Source organism: Microchirus variegatus, assembly GCF_963457635.1.
Source record: "Microchirus variegatus genome assembly, chromosome: 23".
Taxonomy (NCBI): domain Eukaryota; kingdom Metazoa; phylum Chordata; class Actinopteri; order Pleuronectiformes; family Soleidae; genus Microchirus; species Microchirus variegatus.
Window position 1 is genome coordinate 7454512 of NC_139824.1, and position 23244 is coordinate 7477755.

Here is a 23244-nt window from a genome sequence, read left to right on the forward strand (position 1 = left end):
TTTTGCCCTCTGCACTGCCGTGTTGATATTGTCTTCATTTAAGTTTCCACGTCGCTCCACTGTAGAAGAATTTAATGTTTTGTCTGCTGTGAATCTGTCGTGCTTTGCTGGATTCATCCGTTATTGGAATTCCCCTAAAAGAAATATAAGTATAAATACAAAATCAAATCCACATTAATACATTTTCTTTAGAATAAATCTGCAAACGAAGAACATTTTAATATATTTTCCTTCATGTCAAAATAAGCCATCAACATTAAACACGGTTCTATGAAAGCATGATCAACTGATTCAGGACTCAACGCAATAGTTTCTCGAAACGATAACAAGTGCAATGGAGGGTGGGGGAACTTTACCTGATAAATGGGAATGTAATAGCGGGTTTCAAATGGGGGCCACCTGCAGAAAGGCATTATGATTATTATTGTGATCCGTCTCTGTCTTGTTGCAGAGAGAGCGTTAGTGCTAGTGGGAGGACATGAGTTATGAGGACAACATGGATGAGAGGCTGCTTGAAAGATGAATGTTTCAGAATGAGAACAGAGGAGAGAAGTCTGAATCAATAAATCAATAAAATAGTCAATGCGCTTGTTTAACTGCTGTATTTGTGTTGTGGGTGGCCATAATTTTATTTCGGGCTCTGTTTGCTTAGATGGGGGTTGTAGGTTAAAGACATAGACCTCATGGAACAGGAAGGAAGAATATATTGAATAGCCAACAAGGGGCCGACTACTTGTTGTAAAAGGATAGTGTGTGGCACACGATTGAACACCAGGGTGATTGAGAGTGTGTATCATCCAATAGGTGTCTGGTGTGAATTTCCTGTTGCAAAACCTCAACATGGCATCAGTCCAATGGTTAAACAACCCTTGATGCCAGACAGGGGTCACGTTACACAGCAAATCTGAATCCTTCTTTTTCCCGAATTGCAGGATTCAACAGCGACATCCTCTACTCATTAGCCGATTCCGCTGACGGACATTTCTCGATCGACGAGCACACTGGTGTCGTGAGCCTGGAGCGTCTCCTGGACCGCGAGGTGCAATCGGTGTACGAGCTCAAAGCCCGTGCGAGTGACCAGGGTTCGCCGCGTCTCTCCTCGCTGTGTCAGGTGGTGATCTCAGTCCTGGACATCAACGACAATCCACCGGTGTTTGAGCACCGCGAATACACGGCCACCGTATCGGAGGATGTGGCCGTGGGCACACAGGTGCTCAGAGTGCAGGCCACCAGCCGGGACATGGAGGCCACTGGAGAGATTTCTTACAGCATCATCAGTGGAAATGAGCATGGAATGTTCAGTGTGGATCCTCATACTGGTATGTCATTACATCATGTGGCTTCTCTCTTTGCTTATTACTAACGCAGTACTACATTTAGTCCAAATAATAAAACATTTAACACCTTCTATTCCCCCATCATCATCACAGGGCTTACATGTGAGGGAAAATATCTAAGGCCACATCTGCCATACCTCCGTGAATGTTGTTGTTGAGTGCATTCCTGTCTCATCATAGATCTTGGCATCATGCTAAAAGCCAGTAGGGATGAAATTGCAAATTGTATTCAGTTGTTGTTGTTTTTTTGTCTTCTTGCAGCTGAAGCGAGCGCATTAGTATTTCAAATAAGAATCAGAGATGGTGATTTTTAGACATATTATGCAAAATCAGCTTTTTAATCATTTAAATCCTTATATTTGGGACTCTGGAGGCCCTATAGTCGGTGTGAAAGTGTGAAAAAAGATGACTCCCTCCTGTTTTTGTGGTCCTCCTCAGTCTTAAGTACAGGAGATGAAACATGCAATGTTGACTTCCGCATTCATTGGGGCATCACAATATGCTAACTTCCTGGAATTTTTGTCTCGTGGAGCTCCGCTTTGTCCGTAAAACACGCGACAGTGCTGGCGAGGGCAACGGTATCCGAAAACCGGAAGTCCGCGAAAAGTTCTAGTCTTTGCTCCACAGTGCAGCACAGAGTTCTACACAAACTTCCAGTCTCAGAGGATTTATCTGTCCAGTGGATACATGTTATGACGCCAATGTGCCTGCTAGAGCCTGCAAATGATCACTTTTCCAAATGCTAACTGCTGTTAGCTCCCAGTAGCCTCTGTGGCTGATGTCATTTCCTGTCCCTCAAGTTTCGTTGTACTTTTTTTTTTAAGGTGGACTCATACTGAGCTACGTAATATAACCTGTGAAGTCTCTCCTTTTCTGAATTCCTCCTGTGTCTTTGTCCTCAGGTGACATCTTTGTGATCGACTCACTCGACTATGAGGTCTCCCATGAATACTACATCACCATAGAGGCCACAGATGGTGGCTCCCCGCCGCTCAGTGACATGGCTACTGTGAACATCAACCTGACTGATGTCAACGACAACAGGCCTGTCTTCAGCCAGGATGTCTACACGGCCGTCGTCAGTGAGGACACGGAACTGGGAAAGACTGTGATGGTGGTAAGAATGTGTGCGCTATCGTTAGCGACGTCTTTCCCTTTTGCTCTGTCATTTTATTCACATTCTCGCAGCATTGTTAATTTGCGGTATACAATATCATACGTGTGCACCTGTGGCAAAACACCATCTGGTGGCACAGCAGAATTGGGACCAGTGCTGTTCATGCTCACTGCATCTCTGTTCTCTTCCATTATGTGACACACATACTTACACAGCTTTAATTAAAAGCCATTTGACTCATTAAGCCCCCTATCCAGTTCCAATAAGGCATTTTCTTCCTTTAGTATGTAAATTCTTACTACTCATCTTTTCCTGTCCACCTCCACTCACCTCCTTTCCCACATAAAAACCCCCCTTTATCTGTTCTCTGATGTGTCTGAATATAAATGATGATAAAATTGGATACCCGACATTGTTTCATACATGTAAATCCTCACTGTCTGCTGATTTCCCAAGGGAATCCTTTCAATATGTGTCACATGGTGGGCTTTAAATGTTAATCTTCACAGGCATATCACGTAGTGGGGTTTATTGACGAGTATGTCAGTCTGTCTGTCTGCCTGCCTGTCTGATGGTATCACGATAAATACACTAATGGTGTTGGCTGCACAGTAGTCCTGACAAAAATGTGTCATAGTGTGACACACTTTGATTCATTAATAAACAGCAATATCATATACAATAAAACATATCCCTAGTTGTTATTTATTTAGAATTTAATGCTCAAAAGAGATCAAATTTTTCCAATGACTCCAGAATAGTAAAGAAAACAGACACAAACAAAAATATAGAAAAGCCTTAATGCATAATTTGAATTAGATATACAAGCGAATTGCTTTTCAAAGCCCCTATCAGAAGTTGCTGTTCGATCATTGCTTTGACTGATGGATTCAAAGGTGATGGCTGAGGATCTTGACGGACCTTCCTATGATCACGTGCGGTTCTACATCGTCGAGGGAAACCAAGGCAGTCCTTTCACCATCGATCCGGTCAGAGGAGAGCTTAAAGTTGCTCGCCAGCTGGACAGAGAGAGGGTAAGCGAAATGGCAGATTCAATGCTGACTGTACACAGAGACTTAAATCCACCGCGGAACTAATTGCACTCTATGCAGAATCCAATCAGATTCATGTCAGGCCTAATAGGAAAGCTTGTTTACCGATCTCTGCTTGCATTTATTGCTTAGAAAAGCAGCTTTGCCCCCATATGTTAATTCCTCCTCTTACTCTTTCGCTCAGACTTCGGGGTACACTCTGATGGTGGCTGCCTCAGACAACGGGGCGCCCCCTCTTTCCAGCAGTGCCATGATCAACATCGACATCTCCGATGTCAACGACAACCCGCCCCTTTTCTCCCAGGCAAACTACAGCCTCATCATCCAGGTGAGAAGGGACAGCGATCCGTGTGTGGAGGATGAGAACGAGGGAGATGGGTCGGAAAGAAAGAGAGGGGGAGGTGTTGGGAGGGGGGATTGCGGTGGACACAGAGTGAGGGATTAACAGGGAGGAATAATGGGAGACTGTGCGACTAGAATGTCAAGAAGCAAGTAGGAGGATGGAGCAAGAACAGAGGTAAGGAGACAGGAGAGACAGGAAAAGAGGGGATAATTGAAAGACATAGGCTGCATATTAAGTATAACTGTAAGATAATGATTTATCTTAACGTTTGATAAGGAGTGGATAACCGGAGTGAATCTGTAAAGATGAAAAGAATGAAATGTGAATGAATGTGTCCCTGTTTAGAAAATGAAAGGAGAAAAGTAAAAAGGCTGCAGAGATAACAAGGGAAGGTGATTCATTTCCAATTTTGCTGTCTGTTAAGAAAACTACAAGTCATTTAAGAGACACTGTAAGAGGGCACAGAAATCATGATACAAAGAAAATGAAACATCGCTTTGCCCCTGAGAAAGTCCTGCCTGCCTTTATCGTCCTGACAATGGAAACTTGATCAAGGTGAAGCACAAAATCACAATAAAAATAGAAAAAGAAAATAGACGCACACACGCGTGCGCGCACACACACACATGCAGGATCTGCACATGCCATATGCACCACCAGCAGGAATACCAGGAGAGTTATGAGTCACGACTTGAAAGAGTCAACAGAAGGGACAGATCTGAAGCTCATCGCTGCACAGGAAAAACAAAACACAAAGACTGTACTGTGAAAGTGACATACGGTCCCTTTAAATTGCCATTCGTCAGAAGTTCAGACACAGCGATGTGGACCAGATGCCGGACAAGGACGGCACTGGCAACCACCAGTGCACTACTCGTCTTTTAACTTTATTCAAGTGAATGTCTATTTTATAGCATTTACTCCAAGATGGCTGAAACTGGTTTGTTTTGATCACCTGCAAAATGTGAATGTTTGAGATCATGTCCAGTTTTTGTTGGAATACAGCATATAAGAACTTGACTAGACGCTATCACTTCATTAAAAGTTAAACTCTGCAGCATAACACGCACATTCACAACAGGGTAAATACATGCAGAACAATTTTACCACACATCATTCACTCACAGCCGTAATGGGCGCAACACAACTCAGCGTATGGACGTAGAGGATCGAACCACAATCTTACGGTTTGTGGATGACCCACTTTACACCCTATGGTCCACCCCAGTGACTTTTATCATGTTCAACAGTAGTAGCTCTTGGTGGCGTGAGAGCAAAAGTCATGGATCAACAAAATCTGTGAGCTTTATGTGTCCGGAAGCAACTCGCTGCAAGATGTTGCCTTGATCAGTTTATCAGATCTGTGAAGTGAAAACAAGTGGACCTGCTGGTGATCCGAAAGGAAAAAGTAAAGGATTGTGAGTGAACCGGAATCTCCCTCTGCAGAGGATGGTTGTTCCTCTTTGTAGATTGGTGCTCGTGCGCCAACATTGACATCTGTTTCTGCAGTGTTGGCAATCTTTGATGAAGACTGTCACTGCTGTCAGCAGTGTTCTGTGGCTGCAAATCTAAGCTCCTAGAATAACGTGTAGTCGAACATCACACAGCTGAATAACGGCATGGCAGCCACCCCCACTCACCGCAAATATTAAACTCTTCCCCCGAACGTATACCCACAGGAAAATCGACCCAAAGGCACAAGTGTTCTTCAGCTCGCAGTAACCGACCGGGATGCTTCCCACAACGGCCCACCCTTCACCTTTGACATCGTGGACGGGAACGAGGGTGACGTGTTCCACATCAATCGGCAGGGAGCTCTAGTAGCCGTGGGGGCGCTGAACAAGAAAAGTAAAGAACACTACCTACTTCAAGCGCAGGTGAGTCACAGCACTGAGGATAAAGCGGAGTTGAGAGGTTTTATTGATTTCGCTGTCAAGCCATAGCAATGTGATCTATTTGTCTTCTCTTTTTTTCCACCCCTTGTGGTACTTTTTCTGTCACCCTTACTGTCTCTTACACTGTAGCTTCCAAACCTAGTCAGTGTTGGCCTCTGCATATTCATTCTTGAATCCCTGTAAATATGTTTTAAATGCATCTTTAGGACGTGTTAACAACTGCATGTAAGACGCGGATTTTAAATTGACAACAAAGCTGCCGCATCGGCGCACATCTCACACGAGAAGCCCAAATAAAACACATTGGCGCCGAGTTGGCAAGATTAAATGTGTTGCTTGGTGTCGATGTGTCACCATTGCAGAAAAAAAAAAAAACCAGTGGGCAGATGGGACATGAGATGTAAGTGTGAAATCTTATTATACCCAAGATGCACACTCATTCTCAAGTCATCGCTGTCTTTTACTTGCAGAACTGATGACACAAAGTTAAAGTGCATGTTCTGTGATGTTCTTTTGGCTTTAAAACCTGATGTGGAGAGGCTTTCTGCTGAGGATGTCGCCTCTGGAAAGGCTTGATTGCCCTCTGCTGTTGGAAAAGAAAACTGTAAAGAGAAAAAAATGTGCACATTATTTCTTCATTATTTCCCATGTGCTTTTTCTTTCTCATATTAGGTGTCGGACAGCGGGAAACCTCCACTCCTCTCCACCGCCTTCATCAGCGTACGCATTATTGAGGAGAGCATTTACCCTCCTGCCATTCTTCCTCTGGACATTTTCATCTCCACAGCTGCTGACGAATACTCTGGTGGTGTTCTGGGCAAGATCCACGCCACTGACCAGGACATCTACGACACTCTCACCTACAGCCTCGCTCCCTCTTCCTCCTCCTCCTCCTCATCCACAGATGAGAGTGGCGCTTTGTTTTCAGTCTCTGCCTCTGATGGTAAAGTGATCGCCCTAAGGCCACTAGATGTGGGTCATTACTCTCTCAACGTGACGGTGACAGACGGACGCTTCACCACAGCTGCCGATGTCACCGTGCATGTTCGGCAAGTAGCTTCCCAGGCCCTAGACAACTCTGTCGCTGTACGCTTTGCAAACATCGCTCCCGAGGAGTTTATTGGAGACTACTGGCGCAATTTCCAGCGAGCGTTGAGGAACATCGCTGGCGTGAGAAGGAGTGAGGTACAGTTAGTGAGCCTGCAGCCATCAGGGCAAGGAGATCTGGATGTACTGCTGACTCTAGAGAGATCTGGAAGCCCCTATCAGTCCCAGGAGGTAAGACTAATGTTAACTTAATCTGCTGAGTAATTAGTGGGTATTAGTTCATTTTATATATAATTGTAATACTTTTGGAGCATTTTTCATGTCTTTGTGTCCCTGTATAGGTAACAGCCAGTACACTGTGCACCTGCCTGTGTAGTCTCATACTTGAAATATAGTTCCATTCAATTTAGACCAATTATCAGTGTAGTTTCTCCCAGTCGACTTTTTCAGCTTATCTCAAGATTGACAGGCATTGTTCTCTTTTAAAACGAGCTCAGCCATTAGTTATCAGCATAACTGCACATTCATTTCCTGTTAATTACCTCCGACAAGGAGGCTGTGGTTTTGGCCTTGCTTGTCTGTCCGTCTGAGAACTAAAATGGAAAGTGCAGACTTGGGTAACAAGTTTTTTGGTTGTGATCTGAGTGCAGAATAATTGCTAACCTTGCGAAATTGGTGAGTGTATTGACACCGTGGTGGAGATTTACACTTTTAACACTCCCTCTGGCTAGCTAATTAATCAATATTGTACTTGTTTTATCAAAGCTACGCTTAATCGTTTTCCCCCTCCTCAATTTTGCCATGTAGGTCGTGTTCCGTAAGCTGAACTCGTCTGCAGCCGTCATTGAGGAGATGACAGGGGTTCGGATCATACGAGTGGTGCAGAAGCTGTGCGCGGGGCTGGATTGCCCTCTTCGCTTCTGCAATGAGGTCATCTCCCTGGATAAATCCACCATGTCCACTTACAGCACAGCTCGCCTCAGCTTCGTTACCCCACGACACCAGAGAACTGCAACCTGCCAGTGTGATGGTACGCTGATTGCACCTCATACAGTTGACTGTATTTTTCACTTTTAATGTGTGTTTCGACTCAATTCTGAATGTTTGTTCTCTGGTGTTTAGGTGGCAAATGTCCTGTACTGAACAACCTGTGTGAGAACAACCCCTGTCCTGAGGGCATGGAGTGTGTGGCAGATCCTAGGGCCACCATGTACAGTTGTGTGTGTCCTGAGGGCATAAATAGCCAATGCTCTGGTAAGACCTCCCCCATCTTCATATGCTTCCCCCCACAAATATCTTTGTCCTTGTGTTTGTTAAAGGGGACATATTATGCAAAATCAACTTTTTAATGATTTATATCCTTATATTTGGGACTCTGGAGGTCCTATCAGTCGGCAAAGTGTGAAAAAAGATGCCTCACTCATGTTTTTGTGGTCCTCCTCAGTCTTAAGTACAGGAGATAAAACGCGATGTTGACTTCCGCGCTCATTGGGACGTCACAATGTGCTAAATCCCTGGAATTGTTGTCTTGCGGAGCTCCGCTTTGTCCATAAGACACGCAAGAGTGCTGGAGAGGTCAACAGTATCCGAAAAAACCGGAAGTCCGCAAACAGTTCTATTCTTGGCTCCACAGTGCAGCACAGAGTTCTACACAAACTTCCAGCCTCAGAGGATTTATCTGTCCAGTGGATACATGTTATATATGACCGCAACGTGCCTGCTAGAGCCTGCAAATGATCGCTTTTCCAAATGCTAACTGCTGTTAGCTCCCAGTAGCCTCTGTTGCTGATGTCATTTCCTGTCCCTTAAGTTTCATGTTAGTTTTTTTTAAGGTGGACCTAAAGAGATACTAGTAAACAGGGCTGTTTTGGCAGGGTGAATGAACTGCTGTGGTGCTTCATTCTTATGGTATTTTGACCAAAGCATGTCACAGACATGTTCATTAGGACACCAGGGAACTACTTTAACTTGGAGAAATAGGGTATAATATGACCCCTTTAATAAAATTCTTTCATTTCATCTTAGATGGTCACTCGCTGACATTCAGTGGCAGCGGCTACGTGAAGTATCATCTGATGGAGACTGAAAACAAGGAGCTGATGAAGCTGTCTCTGAGGCTCAGGACCTTCTCCAGCCACGCTACTGTCATGTACGCTAAAGGAACAGACTACAGCATCCTTGAGGTGAGTGTGTGTAAACCAGTTGTATCCTTACATTTATGGCTGCCTCCTCTAACATGACAGTTGTGAACGTCCCTTGTGTATTTATGTATGAATACACATTTCCGTATTAGAATAGTTTACTAAAGACACAATCAGCCTTCCCCCCCGAGACCAACCACCCACGTGTAAATGCAAACTATGTGGCTCGGAAAGCCATTTTTAAACTTCTTTCACTTGAGGGACTATGGGAATGTGGTGGTGGGTTGACAAAATCACACACAAGAGCTATTTTAGGACTGGGAGGAAAGCAGTAAGCAGTTTTCCACAGATTCCTTTTAGAGTCTGTCTGGTACAGCAGTCTGCATGCCAGACTTTAGACCTGAAACCTGGCTGGCTCGCAGGCCGTGTCTGTTTATCAGACTTTTATCAGATTGCCATATAAGGCTTTTAAGTCTAGAGTTTGTATGTTTATTTCAGAGGTGTGAACAGGAGGTATGTGGTTGTATTAAGTTCCTTTTTTCCTATTCTTCTATTCCAGGTATGTGATGGTTTGATGAAAAATGAATTAATAGTTGTGTGTAACTTTATAAATCTATATTTAGAATATAAACAAATGCCTGTTACAGTCAAACCACTCTCCAATGGAATGTTAGCTATGTACTATACCTTTTATTATGAGAGTGTGTCAGTGTTAATCAAGTCTGATCTACTGTGTTTTAAAATAGATTGTGAACGGCCGCCTGCAGTACAAGTTTGATTGTGGCAGTGGCCCTGGCCTGGTGTCAGTCCACAGTGCTCAGGTTAACGACGGCGAGTGGCACACGGTTTCACTGGAAGTAGACGGCAACTACGCCAAGCTGGTGTTGGACCGAGTGCACGCCGCCTCAGGCACAGCGCCGGGCACCCTGCGTACCCTCAACCTTGACAACAGCATTTACTTTGGCGGTCACGTACGCCAGCATTCCTCCTCCCGCCACGGACGCAGCCTGCCCGTCACCAACGGGTTCCGTGGCTGCATGGAGGCCATCGCCCTGAATGGCCAGGAGCTGCCTCTCAACACCAAGGCTCACCGTGCCCACGCTGTGCTGGAGGACATCATGGACGTGGCCCCAGGCTGTGCCCTTGCACCTGCTGAGAGTTGTTCCAGCAATCCCTGCAGCAACGGAGGGAGCTGCACTTCGCTGCCTAATGGAGGTACATAATGTTCTGCTCAGCTCATTGCACTCAGATTTATCTTAAAAGCTGCTTAACTTGAATTTCCAGTTTCTCATTTTGTATTCTGTACTGCTGTTCTGGAGGAAATTGAGAGACATTTTGAGTCCCAACCCCACTTCATCACTGCGTCTAACTGAAAATCAGCAATAGTTTATTTTCTGTGACTTGCCACCATGAGTTGCACATCTCACATTGTGTTTGTTTGTTTTAATGGTTTTCTTAACTCATTCCCCCTGAATTCCTTTAGCATTAAAAACCATCTTCAGCATTTGTGTGTGGTTTTACCAGAGCACAGAAATGGACACATATTCAGAACTAACTTTTCTTTGTGATCCCGCAGGTTATTTCTGTAAGTGCCCTGCCTCATTCATGGGCTCCCACTGTGAGGTCGGCATAAGCCCGTGCGCCTCCAACCCCTGCCTGTATGGAGGCACCTGTGTCCCTCGTGCCGATGACTTCTATTGCCAGTGCCGAGGGCAGTACTCTGGACAGAGGTATTGAAAATGCATCTTGTCTGGTCTTCGTTGTCAAGGGAGAAGATTTCACATTGTATTACACACGTCAGCCATGGAGTTTTTCTCGAGGTTACTGACAATAACTTGTTATGAATACAGGTGCCAGTTGGGTCCGTACTGCAGAGACAACCCCTGTAAAAACAGTGGGAAGTGTATTGACAGTCTGGATGGCCCAGTGTGTGAGTGTGAAGCAGGATTCCAGGGTGACAGGTACGTCAGTTTTTCAGTTAAAATTTGTAAACTCAATGGGTGTTTTAAAGGTCCCATATTATGCAAAATCAACTTTTGTAATTTTTTTAATCCTTATATTTGGATTATATTTCCTCCTCAGTCTAAGTACAGGAGATAAAACACGCAATGTTGACTTCCGCACTCATTGGGACGTCACAATGCACTAAATTCCTGGAATTGTCCGCTTTGTCCGTAAAAGGGCAACAGTATCCGAAAACCGGAAGTCCGCGAAAAAGTTCTATTCTTGGCTCCACAGTGCAGCACAGAGTTCTACACAAGCTTCCAGCCTCAGAGGATTTATAAGACCAGTGGATACATGTTTTATATGACAGCAATGTGCCTGCTAGAGCCTGCAAATGATCGCTTTTCCAAATGCCCAGTAGCCTCTGTGGCTGATGTCATTTCCTGTCCCTTAAGTTTAGCTTTACTTTAGGACACCAGGGAACTAGTTTAACTTGAAGAAATAGGGTATAACATGAGTCCTATAACATTTGCAACTTTAGTAGTTTGTAATAAGCAGTATTTCACCTTCCGAGAATTGCTCATGTAAATCTCATATACTCTCCAGGTGCCTGAGTGACATTGATGAGTGCATCAACAACCCTTGCACCAATGGAGGCCAGTGCCAGAACACATATGGCTCGTATAAGTGTAACTGCTCAGTGGGATTCACCGGGCAGATATGTGAACTCCGCTCCGAGGTCCGCAATGAATTCGTCTCCACCTCTTGGAACATCGGTCTGGAGGAAGTGATTGGCATCGTGGTGTTCGTCTCGAGCATCTTCATCCTGGTCCTCCTCTTCATCATCATCCGCAAAAAGGCGTGCCGCCGCAAGTCGAAGACCACCAACGACGACAAGCATCTGGGAGGTTCAAGCGTGCCTCACTCCTTCCTCCAGAGGCCGTACTTCGACGTCAAACTCAACAAGAACATCTACTCTGACATCCCGCCTCAGGTCCCCGTGCGGCCCATCTCCTACACTCCCAGCATTCCGAGCGACTCGCGAAACAACCTGGACAGGAACTCATTCGAGGGCTCGGCCATCCCAGAGCACCCAGAGTTCACCACCTTCAACCCAGACTCTGTGCACGGTCACCGCAAGACGGTGGCCGTTTGCAGCGTTGCACCCAATCTGCCGCCACCCCCGCCCTCCAACTCGGTCTCAGACAGCGACTCCATCCAGAAGCCGAACTGGGACTATGATTATGACAGTAAGTTTTGCTTTCGTGTGGCGACGTGTGGTTTTATTTACTTGTGTGTCATCGCTGTTCCACGTAACTTTTTTTATGACACTGCAATTCGTTCATGCTTTTGTTGGTGCGCATATTTTAAGGGAGGTGATCCCTCCTACTTCAGAATTATTACTTTCAGCTGGACCATGTCATGATAATACTTAATGAAATTTGAGGAAATGTGCAGTTACCTCCAGGAAACGGTAAACGTTCGGACATTCTTGAGAAAAGATACACCCTGAAAATAAAGCATTGCCCAAGTTCATTTCCGAGAATTACTGTGACTGTACTTCGGTTCATCTGTTGCATTTAAATTCCAGTGCGGGGCCCTCTATTGCCCCCTGTGGACCTCTGAGTAATTACCACAACACTGCCGGTCTGATATGATCTAGTTTTTTTTTTTTTTGCTCAACCATAAAATTGCCCACCAGAAACATCACACAATTCAAAACTTGACTCTTTCGACCACGTTTATGTACTCCAGGACATTTGCTTTAACAATTAAACTTAATCTCTGTTTCTTTTTCCAGCCAAAGTGGTCGACTTAGACCCGTGCAAGAAGCCAGTGGAGGACAGTGCCTGTCACCCCTATAACACCAGGGGCAGCATGTCTGAGGTGCAGTCTCTCAGCTCCTTCCAGTCCGAGTCGTGCGATGACAACGGTAAGCTGCCATTCAGCATGGTCACTCTTTCCCTCCTCTTGAAAGAAGAACATTAATAACGGCATAGTTACATGTAGAAATTGTCATTTTTGCATGTGGTGACTTTGTTTTATATTTCTTCTTTGTGCTGCACTCACCTCCTTTTGATGAGAAATGTCGATTCCAAAGCTAAAACTCGCCGTCTTTGCATGCTCAGAATGGTTACTCTGGGTCACATGTTTCTTTTCTCTTTCTTTTTGCTGCGGGGCTTCAGCTCCCATATGGATCAAATCAGTCCACAGGTCCAGAACAAGGTTTTAAATAGGGAGGGTCCATCCCGTAAGTCCCCAGTCACTTCCCTGTACAGACGGAAGCAATCGACAACAACTTGTACTGTGTAATTCTCCTGGGATTATAAATGACTATGTACGAATCAGCATTCAGACTGCACTCTCCATTCAGCTGGTGTCATTTGACCTGTTCGGCAAAAGGAGTTTGATGACTTACTCACACCGCAGTTATGTCCTGAAGGTCACTGGCTTTGACAGACATCTGCGGGGGTTTTTTTTTTGTTTTTTATTAATTAACAAACATGTTTTTATTTGTTTCGTGTGTTCTTTTTCTTCACACCATAGCCACAAACAGATGTTTAAAGAACACATCGCACGGGTATATACACACATTTGTGTTATGTCCCACCCCCCAACCCCAACCATTTCCTCCACTTATCTCCATGTGTCATCACTGGGATGTCATGATGTGGGGGTTGTGCCGCTCATAAGTCATCAAAACCTGCACCAGCACCTTTGGGAAAAAAAAGAATCCTAAAATGAATTAGAAATATTCTGAACAGGTAATTGTTTACACTCGCACAGACTTTTGTCTGAGGGAATTTCACCGATTCTTCCATCTGTACTGTCAGTGGCACCTCGTAGCATCCAGTATGTTGTAGTTGTGTGTTATATTGCGCGACAAAAACAGACTTCCACCATTGTGTTGTGCCCCCAGCCATGAAAACCCCCGCACATTTAGTGCCAATGTGAAAAAAAAGTGTCTGGCAACATGGACAGCAGAGTTTGTCTGATGTGTCATATTCCCACCACCACGCACTCCATATGTGTTTTTAATTTATTTTGTTCAATTCTCAAAGCATTTTGAACTAATGCTTGGTCTCTTCCACCCACTCTCCTCTCCCCTTACCTCTCACAAGCCTCCATAGTGACAGTAATCCACCTTGTCAACTGTGTTATTGACACGGTGGAAGGAGAAGGTACTCTTTTATTGCTTCCATCTGCCGCTAGTTGTGTCCTTGGTGTTGGGATGTGAATTGTTGCTTGCAGAGCTGCCATTATCTTACACTGACGAACGCCAAGCTGCCAATTAAAAGTGCACCGACGTTGAATTCAATTAAACACGGAATTAAACGGGCGCACAAAAGTGTCGCCTTCAAGCCTAGACACCGATCTTTGTCAAGCGTTGATTACACAACTCGAGAAGTCTGTTTAAGAAAATGGCAAACCTTGCTTTTCATTAATTAACCAGCCTCTCTCTCTCTCTCTCTCTGTGTGTATCTTCATTTTGTCTTTTTAGTGTTTCATCACCCTCATTTCATTTGTGCCTCTCAGACCATTGTTCCCCTCTCTCAGATTCTAATGTGACTTGTTCTCTCTCTTTCTTCTCCTTCTTGCCTCATGTAAAGAGTCTTTTTTGGCTCATGATCTCAAGAACCCAAGAGGTGACCGTTTTTTTCATCTTTGTTTGACTGACATACACTGGTGTCCCCCCCCCCCCCCCAAACTCCCACCCTCTAACTCTTAATCACTAACCCCCAGAGCTTAATGAGGAGCGGGTTATAGACCTCGCTGGTGCGACACTGAGAATTTTATGCAACAGTGGTCCCTTAAGTCGTTACAGCTTCCCTCTGTAAGATTTATTATTACCCCCCAAAACATTTGCATGCATGCCTTTGATGTGATGATAACATTAGGGGGAAAAAAGTGTTGTGTGACGACATTTTTGTTTAATAACTCACTAGAAATATTCACAATCATTTGTGCTTTTGTGTCTGTGTTACTGCAGTTAAGATTGTTTGCAGTAACCCTTTAAAAATACTAGAACTTATTGTTTTTTTAGTGTTTACTGAAACTTAATATGGTATTTTTATATATATATATATATATATGTACATATATATATACATGTATATATGTATATATATATACATGTATATATATATACGTATATATGTATATATATGTACATGTATATATATATACGTATAAATGTGTATATATATATATACATGTATATATATATGTATATATATATACATGTATATATATACGTATAAATGTATATATATATACATGTGTATATATAAATACGTACAAACATATATATATATATACACATATATATATATATATATATATACATATATGTGTATATATATATATATACATGTGTATATATATATATACGTATATATATATACGTATACGTATATATGTATATATATTTGAAGTGGTAGAGAGAAGAATAGTGAAATAGTGAATCTTCAGTAGTCGTATTAATATTTTGTTAATACATAATAATGATAGATTTGAATACAATTCTTAAAAGCTTAGCTTTAAAACAATAATGAAATGTCTCTATCAGATGAACATAGCTTTCAGGACAATATAAATGAGCTGAAATTGTGTAAGACAATTGAAAGGATACTAAGATTATTACTGTCTGTACAAGTGTGTTAATGAAAACCTTGTGGTGTTGGTGTGACATTGTACTGTGTTCCCGTTGCATGGTGTGGGCCTTTAACATTAACACTATGACACGTCGATGACCAGATCCGATGCTGACATCTGCTTTGTTTCTTCTCCCACAGGATATCACTGGGACACGTCTGATTGGATGCCAAGTGTTCAACTTCCTGGAATCCAGGAGTTTCCACAGTATGAGGTTGTGGAGTCGCCTGCCCCTCTGTACAGCGACCCGAGTGCCATTGACACCGACTACTATCCCGGCGGCTTCGACATTGAGAGCGATTTCCCTCCGCCGCCCGAGGATTTCACTGCCAATGACGACCTGCCGCCGCCGCCTCTGCCAGAGTACGCCGACCGCTGCGACACACTGCGGCCCCAGGGCAGAGACTTAGACCCAACTCCGTCTAGCCCAGGCGGCTCGGGCAGGGTCCGACAGCGCCCGGCTCTGCCCCAGCTCTACAGCCTCAACCAATACCTACCGCAGCACTCCTACCCAAGTGACGGCGGTGAAACCGAAGGTCAAGGGGCGACCTCCACCTCAGCCAACACCACCCCGGCGTCTACCTTGGGCACCGGGGGCTACAGGGGAGGCTATGCTTTAGGTTGTAGTCTGGACTTTGACTCTTCAGCTCTGGACAACATGTCCCTGTCTCTGTACACGTCCACAGCCTCTTGCTCGGACATGTCGGCGTGCTGCGAGGAGTCCGAGGTGATGATAAGCGACTACGAAAGCGGCGACGAGGGCCACTTTGAGCGGCTGGCCATCCCAGCGCTGGACTCCCAGCAGCACACTGAAGTCTGACACTGGATCCAAACAAAAGTGCCTGAAACCACAGCTACACCTTCTGGTAGCCCCTCACACACGGAATGCGCACAGTATGTGGACATGCAAAACACAACGCGTACGCACGCGGTGAAAACACAGTGGTCGTTGAAGGCCAGTCGACTGAGAAAATCTGAAGATATTACAGAAGAGACTCTGTAGCAGGGCCGTTTCTAGCTGTTTGGGGGGCCCTATGCGAGATACTATTTGGGGCCCCTATTTTTTCAAACTCGAGGTAGAGATTCCTAACTTTTTCTGATTACCCCACAAACACTTACACGCTTTGCAAATATATGCATAATGAATGCATCCAATACATGCAAATAAAGACAGGTACTTTTAATTCTCAAAAATATAATAAAATATGAGTCTGAACTTGCAGTTTGTGGGCCCCCTGGTGGCTGTGGGGCCCTATGCAGCTGCATAGTCCACATATAGCAAGAAACGGCTCTGCTCTGTAGCATCTTTGCATCTCCTCAGCCCAACTCCTGACCCTCCCAGCTGGTGGTGCTGTTGCTTTAAGTAACTGTCATCTCACACAGGAAGTAGATTGTCTGAAGGATCATTTCAATGTACAAGAGAAAAAAAAAAATCAACTTCGTGAAAAGAATCGAGTATTTCACCACAATATCTTTGTTTCTATAAATAAAAACCAAGCAAATTGTTTTTATACAAAGTCCTCATTGTCGTTGTAAATTTAAATGTACAGTTTTGATTTCAAAGTTGAATAGGTTTTGTAGATAATTCTATGCTTTTATTTTCAAAAAAACAAACAAACAAGAAAGAGTTAAATGGTGTGACATTATCAGCCTTACTGTGCTTACATTCACAATAAAATAAATGAAATGTTAAAAAAAAAAAAAAAAAAGAGAGAGAAGAGCGTGGCTTTCCCGCACACAGCGTACTCGTAAACGTTTATCGTCTCCTGCTCATTTAAAAAAAAAAAAAAAAAAAAAAGGGTCTTCAGTGAACGACTGCATATTATTGTGTTTGTTGTTTTATTTGTTATGTTTGTTTGTAAATTTTGACTTTGGAACCTCTTTATTTTTCCACCAAGAAAATGGGACCCAATATATTTATAGTGCAGAGTTAATCCATGGACACGTGACTTTTTCAGGTGTCCATGTGTGTGAGCAATGCTATGGTCTTGTTTAAGGTTTTTATTGAATACTGCCACAAGCTCATGCTTTCCTACTGGCAATAAATTATTCCTAAAAAAAAAATATGGACGCTGTCTTTGCATTTATTTCCAAAGTATTGCTAATGACTAAACCCAAGGTGAGATACTAAGTAGTCGCTTTACGACAATAGTGCCACACTCGGTCTTTATGGTACCAAATTTTAAAAAAAAATGTACGGTCAGAAAATGATGATTTTTCATGTAATTTTCACAGATATGATCAGTTCTCTCTGATGTAGCAGTAAACATGTTGACAATATGTTGTTGGTGTTCATTGCAATGGGTTTTTTAATGAATCAAAAAATGTCTATATATACATATATGAATAGAGAGATCTTCAATTGTAATATTTTACTCTGTAAATGGGTCACTATGCAAATGTGTTACCTCATAATTTAACTCCTGACATACTCAAAGGCCCACTTTGTCAGAATTTTGCAACAAAACAAGGACTCTTTTCCAAGCACTTCAGGGATCTACGGTGGCCTTCACATACCCAAATTTGCAATTACATAGATGGCAGCCCCCGTTAACTCCATAAAAGTCTCGTTCTCAGGCTTTGAAAAGTATATGATTGTACACTTATACAAACAGATTAGAGTGGCATAATCACTTACATAAACAAATCTGCTTTGAAGGGGACATATACCCTATTTCTCCAAGTTAACCTAGTTCCCTGGTGTCCTAATGAACATGTCTGTGACATGCTTTGGTCAAAATACCATAAGGATGAAGCACCACAGCAGTTCAATCACCCTGCCAAAACAACCCTGTTCAGAACGCTCGGTTTAGTAGTATCTATTTAGGTCTACCTTAAAGTTCCACCTTAAAAAAAAAGTGAAACCAAACTTAAGGGACAGGAAATGACATCAGCCACAGAGGCTACTGGGAGCTAACAGCAGTTAGCATTTGGAAAAGTGATCATTTGCAGGCTCTAGCAGGCACATTGGTCGTCATATATAACATGTATCCACTGGACAGATAAATCTTCTGAGGCTGGAAGTTTGTGTAGAACTCTGTGCTGCACTGTGGAGCCAAGAATAGAACTTTTCACGGACTTTGTGGACTTCCGGTTTTCGGGTACCGCTGCCCTCGCCAGCACTCTCCCGTGTTTTAGGGACAAAGCGGAGCTCCTCGAGGCAACAATTCCAGGAATTTAGCGCATTGTGACGTCCCAGTGAGCGCGGAAGTCAACATGGCGTGTTTTATCTCCTGTACTTATACTGAGGAGGATCACAAAAACATGAGTGAGTCATCTTTTTTCACACTTTGCCGACTGATAGGGCCTCTGATGTAAGGATTTAAATGATTAAAAAGTTGATTTTACATAATCTGTCGCCTTTAACTAAATCATAGTGAATGAGTCAAACTGACAGATTCTGGCCCAACAAGTTAAAATAATAATGTTGCAAAGACTATAAGCTAAAAGTAGACCTCATACTGACTCTTACCTATTAGTTTTTGATTTCTTTACATGAAACACCACCACACGCACACAGGGGGGAAGAACAGGGCCGAGTTGCAAACCCAGGTCTTTTGCTGCGAGGCACCGGTGCGAGCCACTATGTCACCACGTGGCCCAAAATGGAGAGCTTTATGTTCGCTTTTCTTTAGCCCCCCCTAGCTTGTTTCATTTGGTCCCCTTTTTTTGCAATTGTATATATTGTAATAATAAGACTTCTTCAATTAAAGCTTTATTATTAAAAGTTAGGATGCGGCGTGCAACCTATGTGCACGCTCCACGTCTTCTTCTCCATTGTTGGTGCACTTCTGCGGCCGCGTTACAGCACCACATACAGGCCTGGCATATGCACTACAGCCTTTAGTGTTGTGTTTTTTTATTCTGGGGTAGTGATCCAAAAAAACAAAAAGATCCTATCCATGTGGACACAGTAGTTTGAGAAATAATGAAAAAAAGTGAAGAGTTAAAATCCTGAACTCTTCATCACATGGCCTTTGAGGAGCCTTACACTTTCATAGCACCGCCCTCCAGCTGTCTCTATCAATAAACCCTCGTTGTTTCACACGAGGCTGATAAAATCAACACGACTCTGATACTGCACCTTCAGGCTCCGTCCACCACTACAGTCGGTCTGCATTCTCCGTCTCTCTTTCGCTTTATGGCTCTCTGCATTGCGCTGACCTGCTCGTGAGTCCACTCTGGATGGACGGTTCTTCCTCGAGGGCTCTGTTGAAAAAAAACGAACGACCCCTTTGACCTTGTGTGAGAACAGAAGCGTTAACCCCTCAACCTGCTTTTATTGGCCCGTCGAGATCTCATCTGAGGTTAATGTGTTCATCAGTGTTCAAATCGCCAATCAACTGTTTTGGGATGTGAAAAGTGATGCATTTTATTAGAAAAAATGTCTCCGATGATCCAAGGAAGCATTTTAATCATGGGATTTAAAAATGCAAGAGCATATGTTTGCTGTTTAATATGACAAAATGGGGCTTGAAGGTTCTCTTGGGATTCACCTACATTTTCAAATATAAAACTTGCAGCTGTGAGAAGCAAAAGAGCCGCAGATGCCAGATATGAATAGTTTATTGTCTTTGAAGAACTTTTATATGAGCAGAACTGGCGTTTCAACAAAGGTCCTTTATTATCCCGGTTCCTCATATTATAGCGCTGCAGTTATAAATGTCACTAATAAATTATCACAAATTCTTATCTCACAAGGCTACCGTTTCAAATTTAAAGTGACAGTGCCACGTTATTTTAGTATTATGACCTTGATAAAATGATATTGTGTTAAAGGGGTCATATTATACCCTATTTCTCCAAGTTAACCAAGTTCCCTGGTGTCCTAATGAACATGTCTGTGACATGCTTTGGTCAAAATACAATAAGGATGAAGCACCACAGCATCACCCTGCCAAAACAGCCCTGTTCAGAACGCTCTGTTTAGTAGTATCTCTTTAGTTCCACCTTAAAAAAAAGTAAAACAAAACTCAAGGGGACAGGAAATGACATCAGCCACAGATGCTACTGGGAGCTAACAGCAGTTAGCATTTGGAAAAGTGATCATTTGCAGGCTCTAGCAGGCACATTGCTGTCAAATATAACGTGCATCCACTGGACAGATAAATCCTCTGAGGCTGGAAGTTTGTGTAGAACTCTGTGCTGCACTGTGGAGCCAAGAATAGAACTTTTCGTGGACTTTGCAGACTTCCAGTTTTCGGATACTGTTGTTGCCCTCGCCAGCACTCTCGCAATTCCAGGAATTTAGCGCATCGTGACGTCCCTGTGAGCGCGGAAGTCAACGTAGCGTGTTTTTATCTCCTGTACTTAGACTGAGGAGGACCACAAAAACACGAGTGAGTCGTCTTTTTTCACACTTTGCCGAAAAAAATCTCCTTAACTTGAGCTGTGGTGGATCATCAAACCTCCAGGAAATGCTGCTCAATGTCACGCTTTGACGGATCCAATTAAGTGAGTGAATGGCACCGGGTGTTTTTTGCCACTAAATGAATTAAGACTTCTGCAGCAATTAATGCATTATTCATATTATGTAAGCAAAGTTCTGAGGCAGTGGAGGTGTTCCGCTCTAAAGGGTTGTGGTTATTAGGTCTCAGCTGAGAGGCTGCGAGTCTGTAGTACGACATGTCGACCACAAGATGGCTGCATTGGGCTGCTCATGGAAAGCCGAGGGAGAACAGAAAGGTTGACAGAGAGGGACGAAGTCATATTCTGATTTTGCACCATCCGTTTTTTCAACATGGTGGTGTAAACAAACTGAGTCATATTATGACAGATGGATGGATGGATGGATGGATGGAGGGTCAGTGGAAGAGAGTTCCAGAGCGAAAACCAACAAATCCCCGTTGTTTAGATTCCTGGAAACGGCAGGTGTTGGACCACTGTTTGCACAAAACCGTTGATAAATTCAAACCTGTGCTCTTCTGACAATTATGCAAATATTAAACACCTCAAACCACAAGTTTGGAACGAGGTGAGTAACTTGCTTAGGCGTTGTTGTTGTTGTTACGGCTCAATATCTACCTGCAGATTTGGGGATTAGGTGAACTGGTCACTCTAAATCAGGGGTCTCACACTCAAATGACCTGGGGGCCAATGTGAATCTATTGTGTTCAATACTATTTATAATGCAACATTAATGTATTCATATCAAAAACAGACATTTATTTTAAATTACATAAATAATAGTGTGGACAACTGTCATTAAAATTCGTACCAGGAGACATTTCGGCCACTGCCATTCGTGGTTCGGGCCCTAACAAGTGTATGAATGTTGTATATGATGCATTTAATAATGGGATAATTATGACCAAATGTCTTATTATTACTGTTATAAAAAACATTGCTAGCAAACGTTTAAAAGACGTTGAGGTCGTGGGCCATGTTTTCATTATCACATGATATTAAGTGGGGGGGGGAGCGCATGTTATCGTTTGGGGGGGCCGCATGTGGCCCCCGGGCCGCCAGTTTGAGACCCCTGCTCTAAATCATTGGTTCTCAAAGTGAATTAATGTTCTCAATGAATTACAGTTGATAGTTTTAATCCAGGAGCTACTACGCCTGTTAAATGTTTATTGTACATTACTGGATACAGACCAAGAAGTGTAAACTGTAGAACTGCAATCTGGTCATTAAAATGATTACAAATGGGATTTCTTTCTGGTTTTTTTTTTTCCTTTGGCGGCCCTCAGTCCAACGTTGGGTTCCTAAATTGGCCCTCAGGTATCAAAACTTTCAGAACCCCTGCACTAAATTCACTGTAAGTGTGAAAGTGAATGGTTGTTTGTCTCTATATGTGGCCCCTGCGATGGACTGGCAACCCCTCTCCGGTGGAGGATAAAGCGGTAGATGATGGACGGATGGATGTTCGTGTGTGTGTAGAAATGGGACACTAGGACCATGAATCCCTCAGCGACCTTTCATTGTCATTAAAGGGCTCATGAATCTCAGGTGAGCCTGTGTCGCTACACACACTCTGAGTCCAGGAGCAACAGGGCTAAGTCATAATTATGATGTACTTCAGCAGCTTGATTTTGGGGTAGGAGGACTCACTCAAAGATGTTGTTGTGGCAGTTTTCAGTCTTCTTCTCCCTCTTTCTCTCTTTCATTTGTGTGTATTTCTGGTAGTATACACTCTTGCACGTCATTGACCCTGATTTAAATGAATTTAGCCCACTACTGCTTCATTACTGACGTTTACCTGCATTTGAGACATTGATATCAAACTGCTTTACAGACTTTTCTAGGATTGTCATAGTGAGGTCATCAGGAAGCCTTCCCACGCTTGTGATTGGTTCGGGAAACTTCTGACCATGTGACGAATCGAGTCACCTTCAGGCGGTCATGAGTTATTTTCTTTGAAGTCGCGCATCAGCATTCCTCTGTGAACTGATTGTGTTCATTGAGTGTTTTAACATCATCACCATGAGCCAGATGTGAAATGTGAAAGTGCTCCTAATGACGAACGAACACTAAACTTCATTGTTAGTTAAAGCAACAGCTTCAAGTTTTGTCCGAAGTTGCATAAGCTGTAAATCAGCCGGTTTGTGTTGTGACATGAGCAGAACAAACTCAGGTGCTACTTTTAAACATTAACCACTGCTCTGATCTGTTGAGTTCAGTTCAGTTGAGTTGAGTTCAGTGCAGCTGCACCAGTGCACGCTGGAAGTGAGCAAGCGAAATGGAACTCAGCCAAGATTAATGACCTCCAC

At 43.4% G+C, this 23244-nt stretch overlaps 1 protein-coding gene across 3 annotated transcripts in view; it reads left to right on the forward strand.

Annotated features, from left to right (window-relative positions):
• fat1a (FAT atypical cadherin 1a) overlaps positions 1–17544 on the forward strand; it is a gene marked incomplete at its 5' end in the record, with an annotated part of 74504 nt that extends 56960 nt beyond the window's left edge. The window contains 17 exons of one of the 3 annotated variants that reach the window (XM_083909429.1): positions 933–1319; positions 2240–2454; positions 3351–3488; positions 3691–3834; positions 5529–5726; positions 6417–7022; positions 7599–7821; positions 7914–8045; positions 8817–8974; positions 9679–10147; positions 10509–10662; positions 10783–10893; positions 11483–12126; positions 12678–12809; positions 13999–14058; positions 14488–14523; positions 15673–17544. In XM_083909429.1, the coding sequence (XP_083765555.1) occupies positions 933–1319; positions 2240–2454; positions 3351–3488; positions 3691–3834; positions 5529–5726; positions 6417–7022; positions 7599–7821; positions 7914–8045; positions 8817–8974; positions 9679–10147; positions 10509–10662; positions 10783–10893; positions 11483–12126; positions 12678–12809; positions 13999–14058; positions 14488–14523; positions 15673–16352 (4487 nt within the window). In that variant the 3' untranslated portion in view covers positions 16353–17544. The remainder of the gene's footprint in view (positions 1–932; positions 1320–2239; positions 2455–3350; positions 3489–3690; positions 3835–5528; positions 5727–6416; positions 7023–7598; positions 7822–7913; positions 8046–8816; positions 8975–9678; positions 10148–10508; positions 10663–10782; positions 10894–11482; positions 12127–12677; positions 12810–13998; positions 14059–14487; positions 14524–15672) is intronic. The other 2 variants (XM_083909428.1, XM_083909430.1) reach the window with 2 other exon arrangements.
• Positions 17545–23244: the final 5700 nt, after the last annotated feature.